The sequence below is a fragment of the Chlorocebus sabaeus genome, chromosome 24 (genome assembly GCF_047675955.1).
Source record: "Chlorocebus sabaeus isolate Y175 chromosome 24, mChlSab1.0.hap1, whole genome shotgun sequence".
NCBI lineage: Eukaryota > Metazoa > Chordata > Mammalia > Primates > Cercopithecidae > Chlorocebus > Chlorocebus sabaeus.
In genome coordinates this window covers 29,540,682-29,565,960 of record NC_132927.1, presented here as the reverse complement: position 1 = coordinate 29,565,960, position 25,279 = coordinate 29,540,682, and the positions used below count along the sequence as shown (strand labels likewise).

Below are 25,279 nucleotides of genomic sequence, written 5' to 3'. Positions count from 1 at the left end.
TCAGATAATGACTGTAGGCCTGATAAGCAAGGGATGAATTTGAAAGTGATTTAGGAGATGGAACAAACAGCACTTAGTGCACAGTTGTAAGAAGTACTTGAGGAGGTAGCATGTTGGGTGACTCCCAGTTTTCTGCCTTGGGTAGCCACCTAAATACTGTCAGCTTTCCATTCACTGTGATAGAGAATACAGGTGGAGAAACAGGTGTGTATTCTGTTTTATTCAATTTGTTTTCCAGGAAGCTAAGGGTTTCATGACTATTTGTGGTTGAACACCACTAAAGAACCTCTATTGCTTGGGAGGCAAAAGCTAAATGAGAGCTAAAAATGTGCTTTTTCTATTTGAGAGTATAGGTTTGTATTATGTAGTAGAAAGAGCTTGAATGAACTTTGAACTCAAACTTTGGTTGGAATCTTGGTTCTCACATTACTAGTAGCTATGTGCCTTTAAGCAAATTATTTAGTTTCACTAAGACTTAGCTTATTCATTTGTAAAGCTGGGAGATTAATAGCCTTTTAAGATTACTGTTAAATGAGATAAACTTCTGGGTCTGGAAGATAATGGCAACTGTCCAAATCTAAATATCTCCACATATCCTCCCCAAAAGCTGTAAGAACAAAAGGACTCCACACAGACATGCATACATACAAACCATACATAACTCACACTTTCAGCACTACTGAAAGACAGATGATACCATGAATTTTTAATTACCTTTATACATTCAATGGTTCCTGTTGCTGCTACAAATGCTTGAGAGACTGAGAAAAGAGAAGAAGAGACCAGAGGTTAAAATAAGCACAGACAAAATCACCCTCAGAAAAAGTCCCCAACTTTGCCAAATACAAAGACAGGTCTAGGACTTGGTAATTTATAGAACTAGCTACATTAAGCTGTATGAAAGTGAGCGGGACCACAAGTAGGCAGCTTCAGAGTAGCATTGCTCCTACAAGAAGAGACAGAGAAAAGATAATACCTCATGGAGGCATGGCAGCAAGAGGAAAGAAGGAAGTGGGGATAAAATTGAGGCTTCTAGAGAAATGAAAGAGAAACAAGGCACGGCAACCCATCCCCCACCCAACAACTCCACCATAGCACCGTCCATTATAGGCGCTCCTCTTTACTAATCTGCAGAAGTGAATGCTCTTAAACTAAAAGCCCAAGAACCCTATTCACAAAATGCTGAAGAAGAGAAATGAATCAAATGCTAGACAAAGCTACTTTAAGAGGAATATAGAAATTTGAATGAAAGTGTTTCGGTTGATAAAACTTCTCCCCAAAAAAGCAAATACAAAGGGAAAGGGGATCTCAGTGCTTCAACCAAATAAAATATTCTCAAATCTGTGAACATGCTACAAAAACCACAAACTTAGAAGCAGAAATCTAAACTCTGACATGAGAAAAAAAGAAGTGAAAAAGGAAGAAGTGCAACAAAATTTTATTGAACACAGGAAAGAAATTGAAGACAAAGGCAAAGCCATCTCAGAAGACTACAGTAATCCAGCTTTAGAGCTGTGGTTTTGCTTTTTGCAGTTTCAGTTAGCCAGTCAACCAGAGTCCAAAAATATTAAATGGAAAATTCCAGAAATAAGCAATTATAACTTGTTTTTGGTTTTGGTTTTTTTGAGACAGAGTCTTTCTCTGTCACCCAGGCTGGAGTGCAATGGCACTGTTACCGGGGGTCCTTGCTCCCAGAGCTCCCAAGATGGCGGCGGGCCACTTCCAAGATGGTGGCAAGCCTCGTGTTCTCTGACCTGGGGTTCTTAGCCTCACAGATTCCAAGGAATGGAATCTTGGGCCATGTGGTGAGTGTTAGAGCTCTATTAGAAGCCGTGGGTCACGGAAGAGAACCTTGGAAACCAGTGACTAGTGTTTAGCTCGATTAGGACGAACCCAGGCACTTAGCCGTGCAGGAACAATGGCAAACCTTTAGCCCAATTGGGAGCTGCAGTGGGCGCCTCGCTTGATCAGGAGCACAGCGGGCACCCTGCCAGATCCTGAGGGATGGAAGTCAGTGGCGGGTCTGCGACGGCAGCAAACAACAGTGGTGGATGGCAAGCGGAAGCTCAGCTCGAGTCTTAACACGGACCAGAAGAGAGGGCAGTTGCAAGATTTAATAGTGAAAACAGAGCTCCCATACAAAGGGAGGGGACCTAAAGAGGGTAGCCCTTGCTGGCTCAGATGCCTGGATTTATATTCTGATCATTGTCCCTCCCACTGTGCTCTCAGGCGATAGATGATTGGCTGTTTCTTTACCTCCTGTTTTTGCCTAATTAGCTTTTTAGTGAACTCTCTTTACTACCTGATTGGTCGGGTGTAAGCTAAGTTGCAAGCCCGGTGTTTAAAGGTGGACGCGGTCACCTTCCCAGCTAGGCTTAGGGATTCTTAGTCAGCCTGGGAAATCCAGCTAGTCCTGTCTCTCTGTCTCCCCTCTCAACAGGAAAACCCAAGTGCTGTTGGGGAGATTGGTGGGTGACTGCTCTGCTTCCTGCTCAATTGGGGTGTAGTAGGGGTTGTGTAGTTGAGATTTCCTCAGGAGGGGTGCCTTCGATGTCATTAACATCGGAGCATGGGCTAGCAGGCCGGTCCAGGGGACTGTGGTAGATCTTAGTCATGGACTATATCTGGGGCTCCATTTGAAGAACCGTTTGTAGTTTTACAGCTTTGATGTGGAAACCTTGTAGCCACAGGTAGTGAGGAAATTTAAGAGCGCTTGGGTGGCTTGATGGCACAAGGTTTCTGAATGGGCAACTAAAAGTAAATCATCCACATACCAAAGGACAAGAGTGTCCAGGTATGAGAACTGGCTCAAGTCTTGGGCTAGTGCCTGGCCAGATAGATGGAGACTATCCCTGAACCCTTGGGGGAAAACAGTCCAGGTGAGTTGAGACGTTGGGTGCAAAGGATCTTCAAAAGCAAACAAGAATTGAGAGTCAGGATATATAGGGATGCAGCAAAAGGCATCCTTAAGGTCCAGGACTGTAAACCACTCTGCTTCCTCTGGTATTTGGGAAAGCAGAGTATAAGGGTTAGATACAGCTGGGTATAGAGGAACAGTGGCCTCATTGATAATCCTGAGATCTTTCACTAACCTCCACTGTCCATTGGGTTTCTGTACTCCTAAAACTGGAGTATTGCAGGGGCTATTGCATGGTTTTACTAGGCCTTGGGCTTTTAGGTCCTTAACAATTTTTTTGAGTCCTTGTTGGGCCTTGGGTCTAAGGGGGTACTGCCCTTGGTAGGGAAATGAGGCAAGATCCTTTAGTTTAATTTGAACAGGATGGGCATTTTTTGCTCATCCATTTTGTCCCTTCTGTTGCCCAGACTTCAGGATTAATTCCTTCTTCCAGCAGGGGACAACAAACAGGTGTTCCTTCTCCTATGTTCAGGTGTATAATGGCCCCTGCTTTTACTAGAATGTCTCTCCCTAACAAGGGAGTGGGGCTTTCAGGCATAATTGGAAAAGCATGTGTAAAGGGTAAAGTTCCCTAGTCACAACTTAGTGGCTGGGAGAAGTATCTAGTGACTGGCTGTCCCAGGACCCCTCGGATGGTGACAGATCTGGAGGACAGTTGTCCGGGACAGGAAACTGAGACTAAGAAGGCCGCACCAGTGTCCAGGAGATAGTTAACCTCCTGGCCCTCAATGGTCAAGCATACCCAGGGCTCTGTGAGGGTGATGGCATGGGCTGGCGCTTGCCCCGGGCACCCTCAGTCCTGCTGCTGGATCGTCTCGTTAGTGGCTTCTGACTCAGAGGACCTTCATCCCCTGGGGCAGTGGGCCTTACAGTGATTCCCTTGACATAAGGGGCATGGACGAGGGGGCGGCTTATTTCTATCTGGACAATCTTTTTTAAAGTGTCCTTGTAGACCGCACTGGAAGCAAGCCCCATTAGGCATTCGATGTGCCCAGCCTTTCCCTTTTCCAGAGCCTCCAAAGTCCGCTTGCCTGAGGGCCGTGACTGAAGTGGTGGCCTTTTTTTATCCTGTTTGTCCCGTTCCGCCTGCTCCTCCTGATCTCTATTATAAAAAAACCGAGGTTGCCAAGTTCAATAGGGTTTCTAAGTTTTGCTCTGGGCCTCAGGCAGACTTCTGAAGTTTTTTTCTAATGTCTACAGCTGACTGAGTGATAAACTTGTCCTTTAAGATTAGTTGACATTCAATAGAGTCAGGTGACAGAGAGGTGTGCTTCCTCAATGCCTCCCTTAGTCTCTCCAGAAAGGTGGTAGGATTTTCTTCCCTTCCCTGTGTTATAGTGGACATCATTGAATAATTCACAGGCTTCTTGCTAGTTTTCCTTAGTCCTTCTAGCATGCAAGTTAGCAAATGTGTGCGGCACCAATCTCCATGTTCTGATTCTGTGTCCCAGTGAGGGTCTACACTGGGAACTGCCTGCTGGCCTGTGTGGAATTGTTCTCTTTCCTCTGTTGTCATCCTATCATTGACCTGACTGAGATACCAGAGATCGCCAAACTCTCGGGCTGCAGTTATGGTGGCACTTTTCTCATTTGGGGTTAGTGTCTGATTTAGCAGTAATATTGTATCTCTCCATGTCAGATCAAAGGATTGTCCTAACCCTTGTAAAACATCAATATAGCCATCATGGTTATCTGAGAATTTACCTAGGTCTATTTTAATTTCCTTTAAGTCTGAGAGAGAGAAAGGCCCTACATGCACTCTGCTTGGGCCCAATTCTCCTCCTACTGCTTGGAGAGGGCATAATCGGGGAATATTGACATTCTTTGGTTCATCGTTTACCCCTTTGTCTATCTCCTTTTGGACTGTTTGGGTTGAAGGGGGGAGTCTTTATTAGTTGGGGAAGGAGTCAGGGGGACACCAGGGTAGGGAGGTAGACTCTGAGGGCTTCCTGTAGGGCATAAGTCACACTTTTTACATAATTGCGAGTTGTCTCTTAATGAAAAGAAGGTTTGTACATATGGCACTTCACTCCACTTGCCTTCTTTTCTACAAAAGAGGTCTAGCTGTAAGATGGTGTTATAGTTTATATTTCCCTCAGGAGGCCAGGTTTCTCCCTCTTGAAGAGGATATCATGGCCAGGCAGTACTGCAGAAGAATATAATTCATTTCTTTCTTAGCATCTGATGGTCAAATTGGTCCCAGTTCTCCAGAATACATCTTAGGGGCGTTTTTGCCTTGGGGGGTGCAGGGGCCTTTGAAAACAGTATGCTGAGAATAGATAGGGCTCAAGGACAGTATCTCCAACTGAACTTTTAATGAACTCCCGTAGGCGCCAAGAAGGCGGGTAGATAAGAAAGAATATAGAAACAAGGTACTGAGTAGAAGGTTACATGTGGGAAAAGAAAGTTTGTTTTGCATTGCATTCTTTCTGCTGACCTGAGGTTTATGGAGTATAAATAAAGTGAGGCGGCGGCTCTGAGTGCGGCCGCCATGTTCTCTGTGTGTCTTTGTCTTTGTGTGTGTTCTTTCATTCTCCACCACCCCCGGTGCGGCCCCCAACAGGGGGAACGTTTCCCATCTGAAAAAAAGAGCATAGGGATGCCAGCACCCCTAGTCATTTTCCGATGAGCATTAGTCCTAGATCATCCTCTATGGTCCTAATGCTTATTCCTTTCCAGGGTGCGTAACCACCCATGGACCTCTGCTTATCGGATTAGTTATGCTGACCGATGTAGCAGCCCTATACCCCTTTTCCTCATTTCTTGACCACAAAGAAAGGGGTCCAGGCTGTTGGATTCTAGTGGTCCTTTACCAGCGTGCCCAACATTGCCTTTGTGCTCAGGGCTGAGTCCTAGAGCTGGGCTGGGTTCCGGAGTATTTCGTAAAACCCAGCCGCCCCATCAAGATGCATTCCCATAAACAACAGTTCTTATGCAAATTCGTTTCAGAGAGAATGTAGGTAACCTTTTGAGTCAGGATTGAGATATCTTTTTTGATTCTATAAGTACTTTAAGGCTTGGCTGAGTGCAAACAGCTCGCGCCTTTAAGCAGACCAATTATTTGGCAGTTTTTCTAACTCTGCTTCCACAAGAGTCTCCCTGTCAATTACTGAATACCCATTTTGGTTTTTCCCTCAATCACCTGGGAGGAACCATCTACCATCCTGTCCTGAAGGGAGTTCCTCCTAGGTCTGGTCAGACCTTTGTATGGTAATTAAGATTTAAATGCCCTTTTAGGAAATTACTGGGTTCAGGGAATTATCAGTGGTTAGTGTTAAATTACCTTTTTTTAAACAGAATAGCCCCATACTTCAAGATTTTTGAGTTAGTAAGCTACCTTTTTGATTTTTTGACTTAGAATAATTCTGAACTAGGAAGCTCACAGTGAGGTTTCCTCTAAATTACTTTTCTACTTTCTTCTGTTAGCAAAGCAGTTGCCGCTACAGATTGAATGCATCCCCGGGTTACTACGTTAAGGATTTTTGATAGGAAAGCTACAGGTTATCAGTGGTCTCAGTGTTTTCAGGCTACGCCCTTGTTTACACTAACAAGGTAGTATTGGAGTGTTACAGGGTCACGGAGAAGACCTTCAATTATCAATTATAGTTTTAAATTTACCCTGGCTTTTAAAGGAATAGAGCACACTGGTTTTATTTACTATTTCTTTCTCTTTCTCTCATTGTCTCCCCATCTCTCTCTCTCTCCTCTGTCTCTCTTTCTCCTCCGTCTCTCTCTCTCTCTCTCCTCCATCTCTCTCTCTCCTCCGTCTCTCTCTCTCTTCCTCCTCCGTCTCTGTCTCTCTTCCTCCTCCGTCTCTGTCTCTCCTCCATCTCTCTCTCTCCCCTCCGTCTCTTTCTCCTCCGTCTCTCTTTCTTTCTCCTCCATCCCTCTCTCTCCCCTCCTCTTAGCCATTACAAACTTGGGGCCCTGGCAAGGGTGGTAGGGAACGGGTCCCACATAACTGGCCATGTCGAGAGCTGTATACCTAAATCCGGAGGGACACCAGGGATAAGAATCCCTGGGTTTATAGCCTAGATGCCTAAGGACACAGCGTAGAGCTTCCTTAGATCCCTTTGGAGATACAACTTGCTAGAGGAATTGAAAGTCTGAACCATTAGTACCTAGGAGGCAGGGATCAGAGAAAGTAGATTCAGAGGTAAGGAGAATTTTAGGGCTACACTTTCAAGAAAGTCATGGTCGGGACCCAGGGTATGGGTCAGAAGGAAAGGTAGGGGTGCACGCACAGGTGACTGTTGAATAGAGACTAGCCATGATCTCAACCAGCTAATGCCAGGAGTTCGGGACAACAGCTTTCTGCCTCTAGTCGGCCCTGGGCTTCCCCAGGAAAATTGAAAGCGGAAGCTGATTCTAGGCAGACCAATGCTCCCAACCCAGAAGGGCTGGGGGTTGTTAGAAAGCCTTTCCAAAGATAGCCTCACACCTGAGTCTTAAGTCCGGCAGCCACACTAATCGTTTTTAATGGCCAACAGGTGCCCGGTATTTTCTCCAATTCTAAGGAAGAATAGGACAGAATAGCAAGCGAAAGTGGTCCAATGTTACCGTTTTGGAGGTCCCTTCCTGGTCGCCAAATATCGGAGATCCTTGCTCCCAGAGCTCCCAAGATGGTCGTGGGCTGCTTCCAAGATGGTGGCAAGCCTCATGTTCCCTGACCTGGGGTTCTAGGCCTCACAGATTCCAAGGAATGGAATCTTGGGCCATGTGGTGAGTGTTAGAGCTCTATTAGAAGCCATGGGTCACGGAAGAGAACCTTGGAAACCAGTGACTAGTGTTCAGCTCGGTTAGGATGAACCCAGGCACTTAGCTGTACAGGAACAACGGCAAGCCTTTAGCCCTTTTGGTAGCGGCAGTGGGCGCCTCACTGGATCAGGAGCACAGCGGGCACTTTACCGGATCCAGAGGAATGGAAGTCAGCGGTGGGTCTGCGATGGCAGCAAACAACAGTGGTGGACAGCAAGCAGAAGCTCAGCTTGAGCCTTAATTAAGGACCAGAAGAGAGGGCAGTTGCAAGGTTTAATAGAGTGAAAACAGAGCTCCCATACAAAGGGAGGGGACCCAAAGAGGGTAGCCATTGCTGGCTCAAACGCCTGGGTTTATATCCTGATCATTGTCCCTCCCACTGTGCTCTCAGGCAATAGATGATTGGCTATTTCTTTACCTCCTGTTTTTGCCTAATTAGCTTTTTGGTGAGCTCTCTTTACTACCTGATTGGTCAGGTGTGAGCTAAGTTGCAAGCCCCGTTTAAAGGTGGATGCAGTCACCTTTCCAGCTAGGCTTAGGGATTCTTAGTCGGCCTAGGAAATCCAGCTAGTCCTGTCTCTCAGCATGATCTCAAGCTCACTGCAACCTCTTCCTCCCGGGTTCAAGCAATTCTCCTGCGTCAGCCTCCCAAGTAGCTGGGACTATAGGTGTGCACCACCATGCCTGGCTGATTTTTGTATTTTTAGTAAAGACGAGGTTTCACCATGTTGGCCAGTCTGGTCTCAAACTCCTGACCTCAGGTGATCCTCCTGCCTCAGCCTCTCAAAGTACTGGGATCACAGGCATGAGCCACTGTATCCAGCCACAGTTACAAGTTTTAAATTGGATGCTTTTCTGATTGGTGTGATGAAGTCTCCAGCCATCTTGCTCCATCCTGCCCAGGATGGGAGTTTTTCCTTTGTCTAGGATATGCAACTGTTTATGCCACTAGTCCATTAGTCATTTAGTAGCTGTCTCGGTTATCATATCAACTGTGGTGGTTTTGAAGTGCTTGTGTTCAAGTAGCCTTTATTTTATTTAATAATGGCTCCAAAGTGTAAGAGTAGTGATGCTAGCATATTGTTGTAATTGTTGGGTTTTATTATTAGTTGTTGTTAATCTCTTATTGTGCCTAATTTATAAAGTAAGCTTTATCATAAATACATGTATATTACAAAAACATTATATATAGAGTTCAGTACTATTTAAGGCTTCAGGCATCCAGTGGGGGTCTTGGAATGTATCCCCCACGGACAAGGGGGGACTACTATATATTAATTACAAGGTGCCAATAGGAGAATAGATTCAAATAAAAATCTAATAAGAGCCATTGATAAAAGGAAGGAAAACAACCAAGAGAATATAAAATAGTTTAAATTCAATACAGACAAAAGAAGACCTAACATACTTAAAATTGGAGTCCCTGAAGAAGAAAAGCAAATCACTAGAACAGAACTAATTAAACCATAACTCAAGAACACTTTTCAGAAATAATAGGAAATCTGAAATTTTACGTATTAAAAGGCCCCATCATGGACAGATTAATACAGAACAGCTCTGAGTCATAGCCTAGTAAAACTATTAGATTTTAAAGACTTTTTTCCTGGACCTCTTGAGAAGGGAAAAAAGATTATATTATTAAAAGGCTGACATCAGATTCCTTAAGAACAATATTCCTTTTTTTTTTTTTTTTTTTTTTTTTTCCTGTCTCACTCTGTCACCCAGGCTGGAGTGCAGTGGCATGATCTTGGCTCACTGCAACCTCCACCTCCCCAGTTTAAGTGATTCTCATGCCTCAGCCTCCTGTAGCTGGGATTATAGGCATGCACCACCATGCCCAGCTAATTTTTATATTTTTAGTAGAGATGGGGTTTTGCTATGTTGGCCAGGCTGGTCTCAAACTCCTGGCCTCAGGTGATCCACCTGCTTCAGCCTTTCAAAGTTCTGGGATTACAGGCATGAGTCGCTGCGCCTGGCCTAGAACAATATTCAAAGGAAGGCTACAGTGGAGCACCATTTTTAAAAACTCGAAGAAATAAAGCACAAGCTAGCCAACCTGTCTTTAGAGTATCAGATAAACAGTTTGAACACACAAGAATTTAGGAAATATGTGGTGATAATTTACTATATTTAAATGTAGACCCAAGACTTAAAACAGTGCCGGGGACATAGGTATAATTTTTATATGTTCTGACAAAGTAAAAAGAATAAAACTAAAAATAAATGGGTGAACAGAGAAAGAGAGAGAGAATTAAGGTCATTCTCCACAATATAGGTAATAAATGAGAGTCATACAATACCATTTAAATGGATTGACCAGATAATAAAAGGTAAAGTAAGCAAAAAGGAGATTTGGGTTACTCTAAAACACATACATACACACACACACATGCCACCACCACCACAGAGAGAGAGAGAGAGAGAGAGAGAACCACTGGAACAAAAAATTAGAATTTTCCTAACTACCCAAAGAAAGTACAAAAAAAGCAAAAGTAGCAGAAATACAACATAAAGAAAAAAAGGAATAAGTGTGAATAATAAACATGGTAACTATATAGAGTTGAGTTCAAATATGTCAATCATATTAGTAAACATAAATGGGCTTAACTCATCTATTAAAATAAGAAGATTTCAAATGGCTTTATAGAGCAAAACCCAATTCTATGCCTTACATAAGAGACATATAAAATAGTGATTCCAGCCATCAAAAATAAAGGAATATGTAAAGATAGTACAGGCAAATGGAAAAAATAAGAAATCAGGAGTTTCCATTTTGATAAAGTAGAATCCAGGCAAAAACTATTCAGTATAACAGTATGTTTATAGTGGTTAAAACCATAATTCACAATGAAGTTATAATATTTTTTAGTATCTAGGTACCAAATGACACAGCAAACACCTAAATATACCACAATCACTGTAGCAGAATATAGGAGAATGCGAGTAGCAACAGAAACACATAATAGAAAATTTTAAATACATCGCAGTACAAATCTGGTATGACGAGATGTTTCAAGATCATCTAGTATATTTCTTGTCTCAACCCTGAAGTTTAGCCATTTTTTTTCAACGACTCTTGGTTTCTTTTAATGGGAAATGATATTTACAGTTCACAATCTTTGTATTAGGAGTGTTCACTTATACTGGGTTTGTCTTCAATTCTAGGCCTTTACTAGGACCTTTTTTTCAAAGAGAAAATACATCGTTAGTCCATACTGAAATTTTTCGTTAAAATTTATGATTACAAGCTTTTTTATTTGATTTTTATACTTGTATCTCTTTTGTTTTATGCTTAAAATCTAGGTTCCTAATGATATTAATAAAATTAATACATTCATCTTAACCTACAGTTTCAAATTAGTAATACAAATAGTATTACTGACAATATGGTTATTGCAGAAGGTTTAAGATGTTTGCTGTTCTTTTTCTCCATATTTTATTTCCAAAGATGTATGTACAAATGACAGAGTTTTAAATTCACTTGAAATAATTTCTCTTTGTGTGATTAAACTACCAGCATTCTACATGATTACATTCATTTGTTTCATTTTGCTTTTTACTTTTAGGGTTTTGTTATTTTTATTTTATTTTTGCTATATTAAAAAAATCGTGTTAAAGAATTCAAGATAGCTTAGCTGACAGTTGTGGTTTATTTTAAATAACAACTAGAAGTCTTAGGTTTCTAGGGACAGTGTTTAATCAAAAGTTAGCCAAGAAAAAATTTTTTTTCCCTAAAGTAGATTAAATATTTTCTAATATAATAGTTTCAGTTATCTTGTATACTTACTAGAAGCCTCTAGTCTCCAAGGCAGCTCTAAAAAGTGCCACACACTACTACCACACACACTATTTCTAAACACTATTCTGGATTTTATGTTAATATTTTCTAAGACATTGGAACTATCATCAGAGCCTTGCATGAAACTCGTTTTAACGCCTTAGGCTGCTAATTTTGGTTACTCAGAGTCTCAATTATATACATAGCTGCTCATCTATTTTTCTAGTGCTAAAGTGATTTTTAGGTGTAATATTTAATATAAGTAAAAGTATATGCTATAGAATATGATACACTCTGGCTCAAAATCTGGATTTTAAAACTTTAAATGGGCCAGGCGCAGCGGCTCATACCTGTAATCCTAGCACTTTGGGAGGCCAAGGTGGGCGCATCTTTTGAGCCCAGGAGTTTGAGACTGGCCTGGGCAACATGGCAAAACCACATCTCTACCAGAATAATATAAAAATTAGCCTGGAAGATCAAGGCTGCAGTGAGCTGTGGTCACACCACTGCACTCTATCCTGGGCAGCAGAGCAAGATAAATATCTCAAAATAAATAAATACAAATAAAACTTTATATGATTGTATTGGGTCATGAAAATCTGTTTTTGTGACAGCAGTAGCAAAATATAAGATTGTAGATACTATGTCTCTTTTGGGGAAATTGAATCTTAAAATGTATAATTCTGTGATTTTTCTTTTTCAGAGGCTGATAAAATACCAGTAATGCGTGGACAGTGGTTTATTGATGGCACTTGGCAGCCTCTAGAAGAGGAAGAAAGTAATTTAATTGAGCAAGAACATCTCAATTGTTTTAGAGGCCAGCAGATGCAGGAAAATTTTGATATTGAAGTGTCAAAATCCATAGATGGCAAAGATGGTAAGATCGATTGATACATTTAATATATTCTACAAACCAAGTAAGTTGTTGATAAAGTTTAGAGTAGTTTGTGAATTTGACATAATAATTCAGGAGGTTTAGAATTAGAAAATTTGATTTTTTTAAACATTTGATTATAATAGAATTTAAAAATTAACTGCTATAAATATCTGAACTATCTCAATTTTTAATTTAATATGTATTGTCAATTGTCATGATATTAACACAGTTTACTATAAATGTACAAATTGTTACAATGTACTCCCTATTTAATCTTTTTTAGTAATTTTTTAGTTAACAAAGGAAATTGAACTTAACCAAAAAATTCCTTGTCATTATATCAAAAGACAAGTTTCATTAATATTTCAGTGTTCTTTTCCTGAAGTTCAAAAAAAAACTTTAATTATCTTTGTGTATCTCTCAGCTATCCCCTGTTGAAAACCATATCAAGTTTTAATTTGGAACCATCTACTCCTTACATTTCTTTATTCAGCACTTGCATATTTTTGTAACAGTTAAAAATACTATATAATAGCCAAGATTGCCACGTTTTCATTATGTGTCTAAATCTTGAGTAAACTTCAAAATATGTGGTAAAGTTAAAAATACTTCTATTGTTCCATTTACTGCAGGCAGTGGGATCAGCTATTCTGGTGAGTATAACTATACAGGTAGATTAGAATTTGTAGTTTTCTCTGAAGTTTTTCTTCTAAAAGCGTTTCTTCATCCATGCTAGCCTTTATTTGGGAGGTTTCTTGACAAGCTCTGCTGAATCCAGTGAATTAAAATATGAATTTATTTTTTTCCCGTCCCCTCCTAAAACATCTCTCAGGCAGAAAAACTCAATATTGATCAGGTAATTTACAGACTGAAGCTTGAAAAAGACGAATTATGTGGTTGGAAGTAATTGTTTATATAACATAATTAATGTCAACAGTAAGCTTTAAGTTGGCAGGGAATTTTTTTTTTTCTTATTGTTAGTAACATTCTGTGTTTTTTCTCTCTTCCACTCTTTGCTCTCTCTTACCTCTCTGAACATATGTATATATTTGTCACAAGAATCTGTGTAGTTTAGCTTGTATCAAATTAAAATATCATTTACATCTAGTTGGTTAAAAGTCTACATGACTGAGGAAAACTTGTGACTTCTGAATAAATTGGCAATTAAAGCTAACAAATTTATATAATAATAGTTGTCTGTTATGTGCCAGATACCGTACTCTGGAAATTCTAAATATATTATTTTCCTAATCTATAGAATCAAATATGTCATCATTTCATTGTAAAATGTAAAGATTCTTACATATCAGTAAATAAGGAGCAGCCCAGTATAGGAGCTGTTTCTACAGATTGCCATGTAATACTTTGATCTCCTCATAGCAAAAATAGAAAGTTTTGTATGTCTGTGATCTTATGGTAGTGACTGAAATATTTTATAACTTCTCATCACTATTGATCAGAATAATTTCAAAAGTCTACTTCATAGTATTTGAACGGCAAACTTTTTATCGTAAAATAATCTTACTGCCATTGGAGAAGTCTGACTTCCAGATTTTTTTTTCTGTCTATTAGTTCTCCTAAGTCTTCTGCCACAAAAATGTCAATTTCACCATCACAAACCCAGTTTAGTCACCTGAATTTCTTATTATTAATGCATGAAAAAAATCCAGGAGCTTGGAGGAAAAAGAGGATGGGTATGAAAAATACAAGTAGATGGTTCCCCTTTCTCATTCTGTGTTCAGAACTTTTTTTTTTTCCATTTGCTAAGTCATCCTGTGGAGATTAATCATCAGCTCTGTTTCATCTCTAGATTCTACCTGTTTCTAATATTGTTTTTTACTACAATAAAAATTCAAATTTAATCTGTCCTTTTTACTTCTGCTTCCTGCCTAAATGTTAAATGTAGCAAGATACTTCAGTTTTTCTGAAAGTGTTTGAATTTAAATAAGACTGGTGTAAGAAGATGGTTTATTTGTGTGAGTACATTTTTTAGAATGTCTTTGCATTTGTGTATGTGTGAGTGTATATGTCAGTTCTAGGGTAGCAATCTCTCGGATATTGTAATTTTTTGGTTATCTTTATGGATATACATGGAGTACTAGAATTTTAATTAGTAATGGAAAATTATTAAATTAGTAGAACATTTTTGCATTGTAATCTTTCCAAAATGATTCTTTGAGGTTCATTAGAAGAAAAATTTTTTTATAGTGTACTGTAGCATATAAGATTCAGCATGTTCTGTTATTAGCAAAGATATGTTCAACTGAATATATCTTTGTCATAATTTTTAGTCACTTTATTTTTATTCAGTATTAAACATACTTATATCTTGTGACATTTGACTTTGAAAATTATGGGAAATTGCGTAGTACATTTGAAATTAATAACAAGTCTTAAGGAAAGAACATTTGCTCTCCAAAACCCACCATTGTTGGGAAAATAATTCAAACTTATAACTACAAAGACTAAAAAATATTATAATCTTTTTAATGTACTGTTACCTCTAAGCTTCTGAAATTTTGTACTTCATTAGTTTGAGGGAGGAAAATACCCTTTCCACCTAAATTTTCTCATGTATAAAGCCTTGACTATTCATATTGTCAGATTTTGAATGATCCCATGTGTAGTAATGTGGTAGGCACTTTTGTGAGAGAAATTGACAAGGTTTCTACCCTCAAGGAGTTTTAAGCCTATTAGAGTAAACAAAGTCAACAGATGAAAACAGTTACAAAAGAGTAACTACAAGAAGTCGTAGTATTAGACAGTCAATATTACATATTCTGAAAAGATACTTGGAATAAAGTGAGTAGATAATCACAATGCAGTGGAATTATTCACATAAGGCTTTCTGGAAAAACCTCACTTAATAATTTAAAACATTTAAAAATACTATATTCAGGGATGTTTATTAAATGCTCTAGGGAATATCAAAGAAACTAATAGTTCTTGCTGACAGGGACATTAAAATAAATAATAATTCCTTTTTCTTCCGACCTTGGCTGTTTGGTTAGGGTTGTTCTTGCCACAAACAGATTAGATGTACAGTCGTCCCTTGGTATTTGTAGGGGATTGGTTTTAGGCGTACCACCCCCCCCCCGCCCCCCCATCACCACCAGATACCAAAATCTGAGGACATCCAAGTCCCTTTAATAAAATGGAGTGGTATTTGCATATGACCTATGAGCATCCTCTTATATATTTTATTTTTATTTTATTTTATTTTTTGGAGACAGGGTCTTGCTCTGTCACCCAGGCTCAAGTGCAGTGGCATAATCACAGCTCACTGCAGCTTCTAACTCCCAGGCTCCAGGACACTCCCACCTGAGCCTCCCAAGAAGATGCACACTACCACACCAGGCTAATTTTTTTTTTTTAAATTTTTTGTAGAGACAGGGTCTCACTATGTTGCCCAGGCTGGTCTTGAACTCCTGGGCTCAAGTGTTCCTCCTGCCTCAGACCCCCAAAGTGCCAGAATTACAGGTGTGAGTCACTGTGCCCAGTCCTCTCTTGTGTATTTCATATAATCTCTAGATTATTTATGACACCTAATACTGTGTGATGCCATGTAAATAGTTGTATACTGTGTTGGTTTTTGATTGATAATATTTTTTATTTTTTTTTTATTTTTGTCCCCAAATATTTTTGGTCTGTTGTTGGTTGAATCTGCAGATCAGGGATGCCAACTGTATTTAATATTTTCCTCTTTATTAACTTCCCTTACTAATCTCAAAATGAGCGTTGAATTAACAAGACAAGAAAATTTGGTACGCTGTGTAGTTCTTTGTAGCATACAAATAAAGATAACCCACAAAAAGATAATGACTTTGTGATTTAGATACTTTAATCCAAACTTAGTTCTCTGTGAGAGTTAAAATGAAAATTGATTTTCTTCTTACCCTACCTCCTGGGCTAGAAAATGTTTATCTAGTAGTTTAACAAATGAAAGCCTATTGTTTCACTTGGGATGAAACATAAAAATAGAAATCAAGACTTCAACAAGTAATTTGGTAAACATTAATACTTAAATCTGCTAGATTAGTGTTTCACTCATTTTACATCTTACCTATCCAAACTTGCATAGTAATCAGTAAAAAATAGGTTGAACTGCCAGCAGGCGGAGCTGGCAGTGAGTCAAGATAGCGCCACTGCTCTCCAGCCTGGGCGATAGAGCGAGACTCCATCTCAAAAAAAAAAAAAAAAAAGGGTTGAACTGAATGGGTAAGTGCAGCACATCACTCTGCCCAAAAAATGAGTAAACTCAATTCAGTCGTGAGAAAACTCATCCTGAGGATGGTTTTACAAAATAACTGACTGACCAGCATTCTTCAAAAGTGTCAAGGTCATGAAAGACAAGTAAATACTGAGGAATTTGTCACAGAATAGAGTAGACTAAGGAGACATGACAACACAATGCAATGTGGTACCCTGGATTGGATCGTAGAACAGAAAAAGATACTAGTAGAAAAACTAGAGAAACCTGAATAAAGTCTGTGTATTAGTTAATAGTATTGTACCAGTGTTAATTTCTTAGTTTTGTATAGTTATGCAAAATGCTAACATTAGGGGAAGCTGGATGAAGGATATGTCATAGCTCCCTGTACTATTTTTGCTATTTTCTGTTAAGTCTAAAATTACTCTAAATTACAAAGTTTAACTCTAGTAGAAGAATTAAAATGAAATACTAAAAAATATTCAATTAGCCCAAAATAAACCAAGAAAAGAGGAACAGAGATACAAAAAACAGATGGGACAAAGAGAAAAATAAGTGCAAAATGACAGACCTATTCACCCATATCAGTAACAACAAATACAAATGTATTTTGTATATATAAGATAGTTAATACTCCAATTAAAAGGCAAAGTGACAGATTGTTTGAGAATGCAAGACCTGACTATAAAAATCACAGATAGATTGAAAGTAAAAGATTGGAATTTTTACAGTTCCAGGTAATTTCAGGTGCCATAGCAGCACAGGTGTTGGTGTCTCTGTAAGGATTTATGACATTTAACAAGCTGATGGATGAAGTATGTATTCCTATCACTGTAGCTGAATAAATATACCCCATACTGTGAAGATAGCATTTCAAAGCTCAATTAAAAAGATGGATGGGTGCTCACCTTCTAACTAGCTTTCCTTTTCTCCTCTCTTTGGTGACTAAGAGGATTCCCACCTTCTAGCTTTTAGTTATTATTTAGTTTTTATAAATTTATCTAGCTTTATTTCTCTGAGGTCCAAGAAATATTGCTAGGAATTTTCTCATTATAGTTGGCAGGTTTGACATGTGTAAGACTGCTTCCCTGGGGTTGGAATTTTTCAGGTTGCCAGCTTTGCTAAAGGGAAAAGTTAGTTTTTCTGTTGTAGGAATTAGTATGTCCGCAGCAGCAGTAACCCTCTTTTGCGATACTCTAGTGCTTTCAGAATGATATAATGCAGAAAGTTTCCTTAAGATATAGTAAGGAAATTTATTGGAAATATTTTTGGTATTTTAAATCTTTTTCATTGCTATGTAAGACTTTAACATATTAAAATTTTAAATGTTAGAATTAATCAGCATTTGCAGTTGTGTTTTGAGTTTATGCATCTTTTGCTAATGCTACGTAAGAATTTCTAACTAAAAGTTTATTTTTAGAAAAGAAAATTAAATAGTGCTTTCTGGCATTTGAATTTTCTTTAACAGTGATCTTTGTTTGGATCGATAGTAAACTTTTTTCCCTCTACTGTACTTATCACAGTACCCCTAATTCTGTGCTTTGGGTTGAAAAAATCAAGCTCTGTATGCTACAGGATGTGTAATAAATAAAGCAAATGACTTTCAAGTGAAAATAAGAATTATATTTGAAAAGAAAGAACCATGTCTATGTAATTTTGTGAAAAAGTTTTAAATATGTTTCTCTGGAGGATGAAAAAAAGTTTTTCTTTGTTTTTCCGTGTATAGGGGTGTTTGTCTTTTTTTAATCCTTAAATTATACTGTTGTTTTAGAAAAGAAAGCCTTCATTTGTGTATCTTGGCTAGCTTTCTGAAAGCGTTTACATAATTTTAAAACGTGGTCAAATGGTCCATATATTTCCCATTTCATTCTCTTTTAATAATATGGAATTAGTTCATATTAGTTTTACTACCAGATCTACAAAATCTAGTTTTTGTTTCAAGCAGTAAAGTATCAAGTTTATGTCAGTTTGGTTTACTTTGATATATTAGCATCTTTTTCCTAATGAATTTTTTGTTTAAAACTGTTTCCTGGTCTAAGTGGTACATCTGCTCCTCAGTAACTGACCAGAAGGCACATGAAAGAAGAAACATTTTCAGTGAAGAAAAGTGCATCAGTTGTCATTTTCTACCTCTCCGTGACAAAGAAATGTTTTTATAATCCTGGCGTAGCAATCCAGCTTTTAGTTCTAGTTTACAGTTTTTGTAGCCATCTGATTACATATAGATATAGTTATTAAGTGTCTTGTAAGCATTTCTCAATTACTTTTATTACACAAATCTTTGCATATACTATATCTGCATATTCAACAGATTTGTTACATTTCTAGTATTATAAAACAGGAATTAAGTACTTTTGTATTTGAGCAGTATTTAACCTTCAAATGTCACATTAATATAGAAGGGAGTGAGGATGAAAATCAAATGTATTTGAACATAAATTTGAGCTAATCATAAAGATTCTGTAATTTATTAACTGGTGAGAAACTAATTTGTAAGGTTCAAGTTCAAGTGAACTTTTAAATAATTGCTTGCTTAAAATATAAACACATTTATATAACTACCAAAATTTGACAGGGAAAATGTTGACTTTAAGGTTATCTACTGATTTGCCAAATATCAAGTCTGTGCCTCGCTTTACTCTACGTTGTCTGTTTAGTGCTTACAAGTTGTCACAGCATACATTTTTACTAATGACTTTTTTCATTATTTTATTACAGTCTTTTCAAAGGCAAAGTTAAAAGCAGAGCTTCCAGTTTGATTTTTGTTTTTTAGTAAAAGTTTTGTTTTTTAAAGTCTTTTAATAACTTGAATGGAGTTGAGAAAAGAATTTTTTTTCCCCCTAAGGGAAGGTTCCATTATACTTCAGTAGTGGAAAGCATCTAGTAGAATGTATGTTGTGGTATCTTCTCAGGAAGGCTGCATTAGATATGTAAAATGTTATTTATTGCATTCTCAATTTGTACATCAGCTGTTGGCTATGTCAGTCACAAATTTGGTGAGAGTAAATAACCTTAGTATTGTAAAGATGGAGTTTACAAATCTCTTAGCATTTGAAAATGTTATGTTCTTTTTAAAAAATTCTTTCTATGCAAAGACATTAAACATAATCACCGTTGTTTTTAATAAATTTAGATATCATTTGCCTTTTTTCTTTCAGTAAAGGTACAGCAGCTATTTGATAAACATTATACTAATGTTTTGCTTTACCGATTCTTAGAAATTATATAAAGCATTTAGAATAATGTTTTTCAAATACAACTCGTTTTTTAAAGTTAATACTAGAACAAAAAGGCAAAATGGCAAATCTCATTTAAAATTTACTTTGAAGCTCAGTGTTTTTGCTTTCTTAGTTGTCTACCACCTCCCTCCCTTCTCCCTCCCTTCTCTGTTCAAATGGAGAAGATATAAGGAGAGTACAGATGCGGCAGGTCTTAAACGAAAGCGTTCCCAAGGTACAGTAATTGTAGTTTTATTTCTCCATGTAGTTATATTCCTGGCTTATAGCATTCAGTTGCATTTAAAGCAAAGAAAGTATTAGTTTTTTAAAAATGTGTCCATTGTACTATTTTGTTTACTGCTACTTTATTATGTGTATAAATATCGGTAAACAGTGTATGTAGTCCAGTAACAGGATGTTCAGATGTTCCCCAACATTAAAATGGTTTACTTTAAGATATGTGGATGATTTAAGGAGGAAAAGCATTTTTCTGGTTTAACATTAATCTCTAAATATCTTGGTCTTATAGTTTAATGTTTTAAGCATCTGTTGCTCACAACTATTTTAACAAAAATGTGGTTTAGAAACATATAAAAGCTTGAAGTCATGGCATGGATCAGATATGTAATTAGAAAAGTGATTGTTAAACCCTTGCAAAAGATTTTTTTTAGTTTATGAAAAGTTCTTTTATTTAAAAAGCTGACCATATTATTTTCTTTGGAGCTGAAGATATAATTTATGTTCATTGTGTTAATTGAATCTTGATCTGGTGTACAGTGTTAGTAATGTGCCGTGGCAGGTAAGTAAAATATAAATTGGTTTTTCATAGATTTTTGAAATTGCATATTTAATATAACTAAGAAGTACTGTTCCTTATAATGTCCTTGTATCCTAGTAGGCAATAGATTTTCATAAAAATGTCTTATGATCATAGATCTTGACCAGAGCTATATTTTTTTATATTTAGCTTGAGGTTATTTTCAGCCCATCTTTAAATCAGAAGAGTTAGACTCTGCCTGTAGCTAACTCTGTGGCAGGTCAGTTTATGTCTTTGTACCTCTGTATTTTTCTAAGTAAAATGGGAGATAATATTTTGCCTTGAAAGAATTTTAAGAAAATAAATCAAGCATAAAATTATTTAAGAAAGAATAAAATTCTTTTAAGAATTTTAAGAAAATAAATCTGAAGATGGGTATGTTAATTTTTTCTACCTATATACCAGAGCTATAAAGGAAAAGCTTGAGGCCCTCAAAACATAAGAATTATCAAATTTTGAATTGATGGATATGTTTTATCAATTTTTTTACTACTTCCACAAACATTGCTGTGTTTGTGGTATATGTGCCAGACAGTGTGATAGGATATTCTTTTTGGTGCTAGGGATATAAGAAATGATCAAGACACAGTCCCTGGCTCCTGGGACTTATGAATTTCTTTTTTTTTTTTTTTTTTTTTTTTTTTTTTGAGACAGAGTCTTTGCTCTGTCGCCCAGGCTGGAGTGCAGTGGCACGAACTCGGCTCACTACAAGCTCCGCCTCCCGGGTGTACGCCATTCTCCTGCCTCAGCCTCCCGAGTAGCTGGGACTACAGGCGCCCGCCACCTCGCCCGGCTAGTTTTTTGTATTTTTTAGTAGAGACGGGGTTTCACCGTGTTCGCCAGGATGGTCTCGATCTCCTGACCTTGTGATCCGCCCGTCTCGGCCTCCCGAAGTGCTGGGATTACAGGCCTGAGCCACCGCGCCCGGCCAGGGACTTATGAATTTCTAAAGAATATAGGTTCAGAGTTTCTTTAAGGCCTCATTTTCGCCAGGCATATCCCCAGTTACAGAAATGCAGCAACCATACTGGTTTTTTGTTTTTTGTTTTTTTTGTTTTGTTTTTGTTTTTGTTTTTTTGAGACAGGATCTCTCTCTCTGTGTTGCCTAGGCTAGAGTGCAGTGGCATGATCATAGCTCATTGCAGGCTTGACCTCCTGGGCTCAAACGATCCTCCTGCCTCAGCCTCCCAAGTAGCTGGAACCACAGGCATATACTACCATGCCCAGCTAATTTTTTTAGTTTTTATGTGGAGATGAGGCCTCACTATTGTTGCCCAGGCTGCTGTCAAACTCCTGGGCTCAAGTGATCCTCCTGCCTCAGCCTCCCAGAGTGCTGGATTATATGTGTGAGTCAATGCACCCAGCCAACCATATTGATTTGAACATCATGGCAGAAAAACATTTCCTTAATTCTGTATACTAAAATATCTTTCAGTTTTGGATTTGTGCTATGATGAGCAATATCCGGTAATTATTGGCTTCACCATCCATTCCAAAAATACCTCATTTTCTAATAGATTATTCTTTTCCCAGTTTTAAGGTAAATTTTTTTCCCCTGAGTCTTATTTTGTCTAGCACTTAGTGAAATTTTTACAAATCATTTGATATTTTTAGTAAAATCAGTAGAAGAAACTGAAGTTAAGTTGCTGTGTCAAAGCTATTGAGAGCTTGAGGTATATATGCCTTAGACCCAATGAAGAGTCAGCCACATCACCTGGAAAAGCAGTTGTTTAATTATCAAAACACATAGAAACTGTATATTAGAGGTTAAAATTATGATAGTTAAGTCACTCAGTGGTTTAAAAGGTTGCCATTCCCTATAGCAGGATTAATCATTTATAAAATAAAGTCCCTATCCATTACTTGCTTCACATAACTTTTATGTGAAATAGTGTTTTATTGAATTAAGTTTCATATCTGAGTTTGTTAGATAACATTGATTTAAAAATCTGAGTGTTATAATTTTTCAAACAAATAAAGTTTCTCTTGGAGACTTTCAAATTAGCTTTTCATTTTTACAATAGCTGTTCATAGTTTCAAGTTGAGTCGAAACCATGTGGACTGGCACAGTGTGGATGAAGTATATCTTTATAGTGATGCAACAACATCTAAAATTGCAAGAACAGTTACCCAAAAACTGGGATTTTCTAAAGGTAATCATTAAATATTACTATAGCTTATCAAAATTTTGGGAATCTGACTTTTTGTCTTATATTCAAAATAGACAATTCATGTTCTGTTTTTAGTATGTTTTAAATGTATTAAATTTAGTGACAGATTCCTTTTTAAATGAAACTTTTTAAGTTAAGGTGACATGTGTTCGTCAAGGAATAATTATGTATTTAGAATGATTTGACAAGATTAATAAATATCTTTTATACTTCTGAAAGCACAAAAGCTGTTAAACCTAAATTGTGGCAGTTGAAATATAGTGTCAAGAAAGATGAGGACTGAAAATTTTCCATCATATTTAGTGACCTGAAGGTCATTGGTGACTTAGATGGATTGATGGGGCAGAAACCAGATCGGCATGGGTTGAAACATAAGTAGAAGATGAAGCAATGGAAGCAATGAGAATAGACAACTCTTTTTTCTTCTTTTTTTTAAGATGGGGTCTCACTCTGTCCCCTAGGGGGACAGAGCAGTCCTCCGAACTCAAGCCTCCTCAAGGGCTCAAGCAATCCTCTGAACTCAGCCTCCTCAGTAGCTAGGATTACAGGGATGCACCACCATGCCCAACTAATTTTTTTAATTTTTTGTAGAAACAGAGTGTCCTTAGGTTGTCCAGGCTGGTTTCAGATTTTTGGCTGCAAGCCATCCTCTTGCCTTGGTCTTCCAAAGCTCTGGGATTACAGACTTGAAATACAGTGCCTGGCCTGACAACTCTTTAGACACGTTTGACTACATGAAAGAAAAGAGAGAATGATACCTGGGGAAGATGGGAGAGCATTATCAAAAAATAAATGTAAAAAGAATTTTAAAGTTTGATACAATTTTTATACCATATTTTACATTTTTAATTTCAATAATGTGCTTTGAATATCTTTTTATGTTTATTATTCAGTTGTATTTATTTTCTGAATTACCTTGTGTAACTAGCTTAATTTGCTATTTGAATGGTTGTCTTTACTTTTTAATTAGTAAGCTCTCTTTGTATACTTAAGTAATTATGTGTTATATTTTGCATATTTTTTCCAGTTTGCCATTTCTTTTTTCCTGATATTTTCTTATTATAATATAGAAGCTTTAAATTTTTATATATTCAATTTGTCCGTCTTTCCTTCCCTTTCTTTCTCTTTATGGTTTCTGGCTTTGGTTTTGTGTCCAGTTCACTTTATATCACAGCTGATCAATATATACCTTCGTACGGTTTTTATTTCCTCCCCCACAGCCAGTGAAATTTTTTCATAGTATTCCTTTTACTTCTTTTTTTTCTTTAAACATATTGTGGAAAATGCTATTTCTCAGATTAAATAGTAAATTTAGAATTAAAATTTTTCTACAGCATCAAGTAGTGGGACCAGACTTCATAGAGGTTATGTAGAAGAAGCCACATTAGAAGACAAGCCATCACAGACTACCCATATTGTATTTGTTGTGCATGGCATTGGGCAGAAAATGGACCAAGGAAGAATTATAAAAAATACAGCCATGTAAGTTCTTTGATGAATACATTCTATATCTAGTCTAGAATCCAAACTTTCATCCAGAGTATAAGAGATATTAACAGTATAAATTCCACTGCATGTTCCTCCAGTGCCAACTATTCGAATACCTCTTAAGTCATAGATCAAGTATCTGGACCAAATTTTGAGAGGGATTATGTCTAGTGGATGATGATGATGTTTGATTTTTTTCTCCCCACAGTATGGAGAAGAAGAGGGATAAGGAAGCCTTTTTAAATCTAATATATTAAGTTAATTTATAGTCTAAGGTTGAAAGCAAGAAAAATATCTAGTTTTAGGTTATATCTTACTCTCTGAACTTCAGAAACTAAGAATACTGCAAAGTTGCACAACTCTAAAAGGTTAAGAAATAGCCAATTAGCAGCTTAACCTATCCGATTAATTGCTACCCAAGGAAACTGAACTCTGAATTTTACGTGGAAAACAGTGGATTGTTTACCAACATACCAGACAGGTTATTTACCTCATTAGTTTATTTATATTCAGTTTTATCCTAAAACTTTTAAAGATGTCTTAGGGGTATATATGATATTTGCGTGTTTCAAAAACATTAATGACTTTGTTAAAATGGCATGTTAGGGTTAAGGGTTCCACCACAAACTTGGCTGTGAGCTAGCAGCCAGTGTAAAGAAAAATATAATCGGTTATAGATGATGCCAGGAGAACAAGTCTGTTGTTGACAAGTCCAGTTTATTTGATTCTGAGGCTTATAAAGGTTCATTTGAATCCTTATAAAGCAAACGGTGTTATGATACTAGGAAGTATGTCCTCAGCAACACCTGTATAATAATAATGCAATGCTGAGTTTTATTTCACTTTTTATTGTAACATCTATTAATGTCAGCTAATGGATTAAAGTAAAAATACAATTCAACCTCTTTTTATTATTATTATACTTTAAGTTCTAGGATACATGTGCACAATGTGCAGGTTACATATGTATACATGTGGTTTGCTGCACCCATTAACTCGTCATTTACATTAGTTATATCTCCTAAGGCTATGCCCCCCACATCTC

General features: G+C 37.4%; 1 protein-coding gene across 7 annotated transcripts in view; it reads left to right on the top strand.

Annotated features, from left to right (window-relative positions):
* DDHD1 (DDHD domain containing 1) overlaps positions 1-25,279 on the top strand; it is a 122,980-nt gene that overhangs the window by 44,529 nt on the left and 53,172 nt on the right. For 2 of the 7 annotated variants that reach the window (XM_037983989.2, XM_037983987.2), the window contains exons 2-6: positions 12,157-12,330; positions 12,963-12,983; positions 19,892-19,993; positions 22,600-22,728; positions 24,081-24,228. In XM_037983989.2, the coding sequence (XP_037839917.2) occupies positions 12,157-12,330; positions 12,963-12,983; positions 19,892-19,993; positions 22,600-22,728; positions 24,081-24,228 (574 nt within the window). The remainder of the gene's footprint in view (positions 1-12,156; positions 12,331-12,962; positions 12,984-19,891; positions 19,994-22,599; positions 22,729-24,080; positions 24,229-25,279) is intronic. The other 5 variants (XM_037983992.2, XM_037983990.2, XM_037983993.2 and 2 more) reach the window with 3 other exon arrangements.